At 37.8% G+C, this 9,462-nt stretch overlaps 1 protein-coding gene across 2 annotated transcripts; it reads left to right on the top strand.

Moving 5' to 3' along the window:
- Positions 1 to 5,946: 5,946 nt before the first annotated feature.
- On the top strand, positions 5,947 to 9,318 carry LOC130715846 (uncharacterized). Of its 2 annotated transcripts, none has more exons than XM_057565977.1 (7): positions 5,947 to 6,260; positions 6,395 to 6,520; positions 6,945 to 7,300; positions 7,611 to 8,355; positions 8,535 to 8,631; positions 8,719 to 8,773; positions 8,913 to 9,317. In XM_057565977.1, the coding sequence occupies exons 1-7, from the start codon at positions 6,083 to 6,085 to the stop codon at positions 8,973 to 8,975; spliced, it is 1,620 nt and encodes a 539-aa protein (XP_057421960.1). In that variant the 5' UTR covers positions 5,947 to 6,082; the 3' UTR covers positions 8,976 to 9,317. The 2 variants fall into 2 exon arrangements, with proteins under 2 accessions (XP_057421960.1, XP_057421961.1); XM_057565978.1 differs by having other exon boundaries at positions 6,126 to 6,260; positions 6,400 to 6,520; positions 8,913 to 9,318.
- The last annotated feature ends 144 nt before the right edge of the window (positions 9,319 to 9,462 follow it).

Raw genomic sequence — 9,462 nt, 5'->3', positions numbered from 1 at the left:
GGATCGGACATAGGACTTTTTCTTTCAAGAGAATTCTGTGGTAATTTGCAACAAGGCATTCATTTCAATCAATAAAACAAAAAATAAATTGTAATAAACCTTAGAATATATATGTTTTTGTATAAACAAATGATGTCATTAAATTAGTTTCTTCACCCGAATTTGAACTTTGATCATTCACTTTTGAATACCATTCATTTCCCTAAGTGAGCTACTCATCCCACCCAACCTTAGTATATATGATTAAGAAAAAGGGATAATCGTCTACTTGGTCTCTGTCTTTGTCTCGCCGTCTGAAATTAGTCCCTCTCCGGAAAATTTACAAAACTGGATCTCTCATTTGTAAATCGTTTAGAGCAGGTCCTCGCCGGAGCTCCGGCGAGTGATGAATAGGCATGCTGACTAGATAAATGAGGCTGACGTGTTAAGGAAAAAAAAATTACAAAATCAGTTTTAATTAATTAAAATTTCCTAATTAACCCTAACAACTAACTAATCACAATTAACAAAAACACATTAACCCCAATTCCCCCAAATTTCCAATCAAATTAGGGTTCTTCTTCTTCTCCTCATCTTCTGATTTCATTCACCTGGTATCAACACTTCCAATTTTGGTTTTGCTTCCTTTGCTCTCTCCACCCAATCAAACCACCCATAGTCATAGCCACACTCATCTCCATTCTCTCTCTCTCTCACACACACACACACCATGAATTCTGCCACCACTGTCTTCTTCAACCATTATTGCATCTTCTTACTATTTCTGTACATCACCTACCCAATGGAGCCCAGAAGGCATACTCCAGAAAACACCACCTCAACCCCACCGCCACCATACCCACCCACTCCCCACCGCCACCCTTAACCTTAACCCCACCGACACAAACTCCAACCTTAAACCCAGCGACATCAACACCCCAGCCCCACCCAAGCGTGACGGTTCGTCGAGACAGATCAGAAGAGGACAAGACTTCGAGCGAGAGGGGAAACCCAGATTCGAAACCCTTAGTCCTCCTTCTCTTTGTCTTCGATTCTTCTCCTGGATCTTCAACGGTGAAAGGCTGGTGTTCGTCGTTCGACGGCGGCGTAGCATCCGAGGGTGATTCGTGTGAAGAGGTTGCAGTGGAGTTTCAGGGGAAATAAACGATTTTCGTTGTTCTTTCGTGGCTACTGTTTGGCCCTTCTTGTTCTTCCCTTTTTTTTCTCTTTTTCGTTTCTGCTGTAGCTTGGGATGTCTTCTCCACTATCCTATGGGTTCGAGGTTCATATGATTTAATTCTGGTGTGGTGGGTGGGTTGTTAAACTTGGGGTCGAGGGAAGAAAATGGTTGCTGGGTTGTTGAACTTTCTGGAGGTGGGAGTGGGTTTATGGGTGGTGGTTGCTCAATGGCTGGGTTTGGGTCGTGGTGGTTGGGTATGGGTGGGGTTGCTGGGTTGTTGAGCTTTCTGGAGGTGGGGTTGGGTTTCTGGTTGGTGGTGGCTCGGCTGGGTTTGTGAAGATGAAAGGTTGATTAAGGGGATGAAGATGAAAGATGAAAGATTGATTAATTTGGTTTTTGAGTTTTAATTGGAGTATGAAGATGAGTATTTTAATTAAGTTTTCATTAATTAAACATTTTTTTGTTAATTTTAATTGGAAAAAAATAAAAAATCCAAATCAGCTTGATTAACTAATTTATTTTGCTGATGTGTAAATTTTTTATTTTCCATGTAAGCAAATTTAATCCGGTCAGCGTTCAAAATCATCACTCGCCGGAGCACGGGGCTCCGGCGAGGACCTGCTCCAAACGATTGACAAATGAGAGGATCCAGTTTTGTAAATTTTCTGGGGAGGGACTAATTTCAGACAGCGAGACAAAGACAGGGACCAAGTAGACGATTAACCCTAAGAAAAAATACCAAATGCGTTGGTTTAGTGAAGTATGATGGTGTCTCATATCTGATACGTCATAGTTTCAAATCTCACTAGTCTCTTAAATAACGTAAATGCAAATATTTTTAAAGTTTTTTTTTTCTGAACTTTGACATTTTTTTCTACCACGTATTGAGGTATTATTCCTACATCCTAAATTTAATAAAATTTCATTGTTCCGTTAAAAAACGAAAAAGATATTAAATAAATGCTAATTGTAATTGTTAAAAGTGATTGTTGAAGTTAAATGCTGAATTCTTAAAAAACGTCTTATTAAAGAGATTTTTAACATTTATCACACTAGAATCAAACATAATTGCAACTGATTGCTGTAATTAAAAAAAATTAAGAAAACTATACTTTTGCACTTTGAAATTATCGATGATAGTACATAGATTAACTTAATTAAATCAAAGAGAAGAGGAACTTTTTTTTTTGAACGTGAGAAGAGGAACTTAAGATATAGAAAATTGATTGAATCACACAAAGCTCCATATACAGACAAAGATAGTTGGTGTTGTGCAGTTGTTGGCTTTCACAATCACCGACTCACCGTCCATGACAGTCGATTCGGTTTCATTTTGGAGCAGCCTTAACGGGGAGGTGTGTGTAAGAGAACTAATGCCATTATGCATAGAACAAATTCCATCATTTTTCTATTGATCTTAAGAGCAATGTTCAATCAAATTTTATTGAATCTTTTAAAAAAAATCATAATATCGTTTTTTTTTTACTTTAAACAACTCAATTCATGTTTTGCTTCAAATCATCGATTTAAAAAAAAATTCTTAGATGGTCATCCTTATCTTTTTTTCATTGATTTTTTTTTATAAAATGCAAATAAGCCCTAGAAAACTAAAAAAATCGAAAATCAAGTGAGTTGGTGTAGTGGTTCAGCACTTCATCCTTTAAGCAAATAGTTGGGAGTTCGAATCCCAACTCTTGTGAATAGAGAAATCTCCTTGACCAGCCCTCTACCGCTTAGTGCGCTGACCGCAGGACAAGAGATTAGTTTCACGGCTGTTGGCTGTGGGGATACCTTGGTGAAGACAAAAACAAAAACTGAGAGTTAGCGTCAAATCACAACGGAACATCTAATGTGGGGCTCAAGATGATGAAGCTCGACCAAGCCATAACCCCGAACCTGAATCTCAGAAAGCCAAAGACAAAGCGTTTGAGTACAAACCAGAAGCACTATGCTTCCACATCCAACATTCAGTAAATTGAGAATATGTTTTTGGGATGATAGCATCCAACTTCTCCTTAAATTGAAACAAGATATCTATATACAAAAATTGCAAGTTTCAAGTCCCTTGAAGTGCAACGTCCTTCAATTACAACTTATAGAGTCTGAGATGTTAATGCAGGGCACGATAGTTGCAAGGAGGCCAAGCCCACTCCAATCAGTATACCAGACTGAAGAAATACCATCTCCCAATTTATATAGAAACCTATTTAGTAATTTTTTGCCAAAGGAGTAAAGCGCCCACAACAGTTTAAACATGAAGAATGGAGTTGTGAGACAAAAGTTTATGTTGCAACACTTGAACCCAAAGCTTAGGAGAACTTTGGAGGAGCTCCCACAGCACCTCCCCTACTAGTATCGTATTTCATTTCACATCATCTTTAACACTGAGCCCTCCCTTGCTTTTAAGGAGAAACAAAGTATCCCAATGCATCAAATGTCAGCTTCTTCCCTCCGGCCTAGAAGATCAAATAAAATCACGAGTTATCCGATTAATAAAATGAGTTACATTCTTAGGAGCCACACTGCATGCATGCATGGTATACACCGAAATAGCTGAATTACTGATTTGGCTAGACAAACTCTACCAGCAATATTGAGTAAATTGGACTTCCAAGAAGATAAGTGGTGGACTGAGCGGGACCTGCCAATGATAGGACCCACCCATAGTTAGAGCTTGGCGTGACTATGAGATGGCTTGGCGAGGCTTTCCAAGGGAGACCATATGCATGTTTAGCTAGGATATGACAATTTACCTCTTGTTAGAACTCTTGGGCCGAGGATTTATGAGGCCCAAGAGCCCAATTAGGCTAGCATTATTGTTTAGCCCAATTGCAATTTAAGCTTTTCATGAATTGGAATCAAGAAATAAGGAGAATAAAACAAACCCTAAAAACCTTGAGGGAGAGAATAATGAATTGTGAAAGAAATATAAATAAACACATACGTGAGAACTACACGGAAAGCTCAGGGGAGACATGTTTGAGGGTGCGACAGGCACAAGTGTGACGAGAGCTTGAGCGGCGAGCACATGTGTGAGGAGGGCTTGAGCGGCGAGCACAGATCCAACGAGAGCTTGAGCAACAACGTCTAGGTTATGTTTGAGAGATTGAGAGGAAAATTGAGGCCAATGAAGCTGTGCAAATTGATTTGGGTGATGGGGTGCAAATTCGGGGAAGAGAAGTTGAGGGAAATGGGAAGAGATTTTTGAAAATGAGAAGTGAATTGGAGAGCGGTGAATACACCGCGTTGTGCGTTCTGTGAAACTTTTTATAAATAAAATTTAGCGGCGGTTATAACCGCTGACACGAAGAAAACAACCGCCGCTAAGTCACAATTTACAATCCTAGTTAATAACACTAGTGGCGGCTGCCCCAACCGCCGCAAATAAACCGCCGCTAAATCCCGAATTTCTGGTAGTGGTATACACCGAAATAGCTGCAATTACTGATTTGGCTAGACAAACTCTACCAGCAATATTGAGTAAATTGGACTTCCAAGAAGATAAGTGGTGGACTGAGCGGGACCTACCAATGATAGGACCCACCCATAGTTAGAGCTTGGTGTGACTATGGGATGGCTTGGCGAGGCTTTCCAAGGGAGACCATATGCATCTTTAGCTAGGATATGGCAATTTATCTCTTGTTAGAACTCTTGGGCCGAGGATTTATGAGGCCCAAGAGCCCAATTAGGCTAGCATTATTGTTTAGACCACCCCACTATAAAAAGGGAGGTCACTCATGGTAAAAGGGATTTATTTACTATTACACATTATTATTATTTCTCCTTTCTAGGTCTACTAGGATTTTGGATTAAGGTCTATATTCCATGTCCTTCCTAGATCTAGAACATGTGGCATAGAATTTGATCCATTAAGAACTGAAACCTCTCAGCGTGACCCTACCTCCATTAAGCAGAAATCCAAGATATTTCCCAAATCCCTCACAAAAGAAACGGGGCAAACACTGACAAGCTTCATATGATCAACAACTGAAACTTCCTTAGAGCACAAAGCCTTAGATCTAGAAATATTAACGACATGACCATAAGCATTCCCAAACTCAACAAAAATAATAACGATAAGGTCTCACTTTTGTAATAGTTTTAAAATACCACAAAGTGGAAAGCTAGAAAAACCATTAAACTAGAGAATTAGTAAAAAATGACTTATAAATAAGAAGATGTAATTTCTATGCATCAATAATGTAAAGAGTTTTACAATAGATATCCAATCAAATCTCTCAATTTTAATTTAAAATATTTTTAAACTCAAATTTGCTTTTGAATTCTAATTGGATGATTGTGTTAATTATCATTAAAATTTGATATTTTCAAAACAAAATCATTAAACTTTGATAAGAATACTAATTATTACTATTTTTAATTTCTTTATAAAAATATAAAACGACATTTTAATTACTTTTTAAGGGTTCCCCTAATATGCACCACTTTTAGAGTAATACAATTTTACACCACTTACTTTGAGCGGTTATAGCAGGTCAGCACATTATTATTTTTTTAAAAAAGTATCATTAAAAATTTGTTTAAAAAAAGATGTGTTAACCTATTATAGCGGGTTAAAAAAAGTGGTGTAAAATTACACCACTGTAAAAGTGTGCATATTAGGTGTCACCACCATTTGTATATAATTTTTTATTTATTTGCTTCATCGGAAAGTTGTATATAATTTTTTGAATGGGAAATAAATATATTCGATAATAAAAATCCTGATTCCCGCCTGAACGAGGAGAATATAACGGCCAGAAACAGAACGTTGTTACAACGCAACTCTTGAAACTGAAATTCTTTCCACACCCAGACCATATAAAACCGAAACCTCCCTATAATATCGAATCCCGTATCTTCCGGTAACTGAAAACACACGCTAACACGCGCACTGCGTGCAACTCGTTTTCCTCTCCGCTCATGATTCCACCGCCACTTCCGCTCTCCGATAAATTCTCCGCCGAACGCCACGTGTCACCTGGGAGCAACAATTTCTCCTCGGATTCTTCTCCATGCTTTCGTCACGGCAGTTCCAGTTCCCCTCGCCGAGGGTTTGGTTTGTCGCCGCCGCCGCCGATTCCTCTCCAGGCTCGCATTGGTAAGTAAGCATTGATTAATTCGTCGTTTATTTGTAGTAAATTGTAATCACGCGTGATTCATCATTCATGAATACATATATTCTAGATTCATGGATTAATTTTCACGCATCTTCAATTTCATTTCACATGTTAGAGAAGAGTGAAGAGGAAGAGGTTATGCAGTCATCAAGTTCAACGCCATTGAAAGCAAAAACTACCAAAGCTGAGAGACGAGCCTTGCAGGAAGCGCAACGAGCTGCTAAAACTGCTTCCAAAGGAGGTAATTGTTTCAGATTCCTGTATTTGTTCATTGATTAGATTTGTATTTGTTTAACTAATTATAAATTCTAGTGTTATAGTGGTTCTTTTATTCGAATCTCAAATTCTGTACATAGCATGGTAGAATTAGAATGATCATTGCATCATTTCAGTTAGTTTTATCAAGTTTAAGATTGAATCAACCTTGCATCTTTTTTTCTCCTTTTGTTTTGTTTTGCTTAAACTTGTTGATGGAATTCAATAAAATTGTTGTTTGCCTTATGCCCTAAATTTGGCCTTGAAAGAGACTATATGGAATTTGGGGTTTCTGTGAATGGTTCTTAATGTGTTCTATAATTCAGTTTCCGTATTCAGGACTCGGCTGCGCTTCATATAGCTCTTGTAGTTTGTAAATATGCTTTCTGATTTTTTTGTTCTGTATCCAGCTGGGGGAAGTAAAGAAATTGCTGAACCTGGGAATTCCCCAAGTAAAAGCACAAAGCAGTCTTCACAAAAGAAAGATGTTCCTCCCTCTCCATCTTCAGTGGCTGCTGACAAAAAGGCAGGAGAACGTCCTTTTGGGAAAGATAGGAAAAAGGATGCTGCTCCTCCTCCTCGGATGCAATTCGATGACAAAAATAGAGTGGAAAAGGCTAAAAGGAATGCACTAGTCAATCCAATCCAATCTAGAAACAGGGTTGAATTGTTTCTGCATTTGCCTCAATATGAACGCACCACTCAGCTTTTGAACCTTGAATCAAAGTTTTTCCACCTTGATTCAGTGCATCCTACTGTGTTCCAGGTACTATTATTTCATAGCTATGCATTTCTGTCTCTTAATATCCTCATTCCATACTGAATCTCCAATCCTTTTGACGTTAATCTTGGTGTTTCTCAATATTATCACACTATTTTGATGCCTGAATATACTGTCACTACTCAGTAGCATACATGAGTCAATGTTTACAGATTTGACATGGAATTGTTATTTGAACTTTGAACAGCATAGGGATTAGAGAGTTCTACTATTTAATTGGGAATTGTATGCATGAAAATAAACTAAGAAAAATAAGCAATTCAGATTTGGCACTCATTAGCATGTTTAATTTCAGGTTGGACTGCGTTATTTGACAGGAGATATAGTAGGGGGTAATGCTCGTTGTATTGCAATGCTAAGAGCATTTCAAGATGCCATTAAAGACTACAGCACACCGCAAGATAAAACCCTTATCAGGGATTTAACTTCAAAAATCAATAGTTACATATCATTTTTTACTGAATGTAGACCACTTTCTATGAGCATGGGAAATGCAATTAGGTTTCTTAAGAGCCGGATTATCAATTTGCCTTTAAATGGTTCTGAGTCTGAGGCAAAAGCAGCTCTGTGTTCTGATATAGACCGGTTCATTAATGAAAAAGTCATTTTTGCTGATAAGGTGATTGTTGGACATGCTTTGAAAAAGGTTATGGATGGGGATGTTATTCTCACATATGGATTTTCATGTGTTGTTGAGATGATTCTTTTACAAGCCTATGATCTTGGAAAACAGTTCCGCGTTGTGGTGGTAGACTCACGGCCAAAGCTTGAAGGTCAGGCCTTACTTCATAGGCTGGTGGCTAAGGGACTGAGTTGCACATACACTCACATAAATGCTGTTTCCTATATCATGCATGAGGTCACACGAGTTTTTCTTGGGGCTTCTGCAGTTTTGTCTAATGGAACTGTATATTCTCGGGTTGGGACTTCTTGTATTGCAATGGTGGCTCATGCATTTCATGTTCCTGTATTGATCTGTTGCGAAGCGTATAAATTTCATGAAAGGGTGCAACTAGATTCAATATGTTCGAATGAACTAGGTAATTTTGTTATATCAGCTTGTTAGTGTCACATTTTAAGTTTTTAACTTAATGTATCAAGAAGGGACACTGGGATGACATTTATCAGTAACAAAGTATCGTTCTGCCAAAAACGGAGCATCTTCCTTTCAGTTCTATTGGCTTCTAGCTCTTCTAAGCATGTTCTGAATTTCTTGCAGGTGACCCAGAAACTATTGCTAGGGTTCCAGGACGATTGGATGTCAATTATCTTGACCGTTGGACAAGTAAAGACAATTTGAGCATTTTGAATTTGATGTAAGGTTAACATATCTTTTGAGTCAACACCTTATCCTCCTATGAAAAGAAGAAAAGGTTAGCATTAATTTTAATTTTCACTGACAGGTATGATGCTACTCCTTCAGATTATATCTCTGCGATTGTTACGGATTATGGCATGGTAAGCTGATTATTGTACACTGAAACGTAGATTAATCATAAATTTTTTTTTTGTTGAAAAGTGTGTTCCTAGCTTTGCACTTTGCTTAACTATCAGTTTTGCTATCTTTTATTTACTCTTCCTGCGGGTGTTGTTGCAGCTTCCTCCTACAAGCGTGTCTGTAATAGTACATGAATATCGCCGAGAGCACTTGTTGATGTAGAAATTTTGTGTAGTCAGCCAGTGACACTAACATCCCTGCAATCTATTCAGATAAATGGAAGATCTATATATACTTGAATTATACTAGTTTGCAACACGAAGATTTTTTAGGCTTTCCTCCTAGTGATTTAGGAGATGTATTTACTTTCAGTAGTTCGAATGTAATTATTTATTATCTGTACACTTTAAGTCGTCTGCAAGTTTAGGGTTTATTCCATTAAGTTACCAGCACAGTACTAACATTTGCTGTAGAATAAGTGATTAAGTGAATAACAGGTATTGATTGGATCAATGTATTGGTATATATACGATTCTGTTTCATGATTAAGATTTTCAAAACCGCTTTTGGTCTCACTAAAAATACTCCTATTAATTTCTACTAGAGTCACATCGAACTTCTCTCCCAGAACTCACCATGAAAACAAACATACTGAGTTGAGATAATCAGCATTAGTTTTAATGAAAAAAGATAACACTTGCCTCTTCAA

This window comes from Lotus japonicus, chromosome 4 (assembly GCF_012489685.1).
Source record: "Lotus japonicus ecotype B-129 chromosome 4, LjGifu_v1.2".
In the NCBI taxonomy this organism is placed as follows: Eukaryota; Viridiplantae; Streptophyta; class Magnoliopsida; order Fabales; family Fabaceae; genus Lotus; species Lotus japonicus.
The sequence above is the reverse complement of the archived record's forward strand: the minus strand, read 5'-3'. Positions and strand labels throughout refer to the sequence as shown.

Bases quoted from the DNA above. Each gene is read 5' to 3' on its own strand.
- LOC130715846 (XM_057565977.1), top strand. From the start codon at position 6,083: ATGATTCCACCGCCACTTCCGCTCTCCGATAAATTCTCCGCCGAACGC. The intron at 6,261-6,394 runs GTAAGTAAGCAT...TTCACATGTTAG, and splicing joins TCCTCTCCAGGCTCGCATTG to AGAAGAGTGAAGAGGAAGAG. The intron at 8,774-8,912 runs GTAAGCTGATTA...GTGTTGTTGCAG, and splicing joins TTGTTACGGATTATGGCATG to CTTCCTCCTACAAGCGTGTC.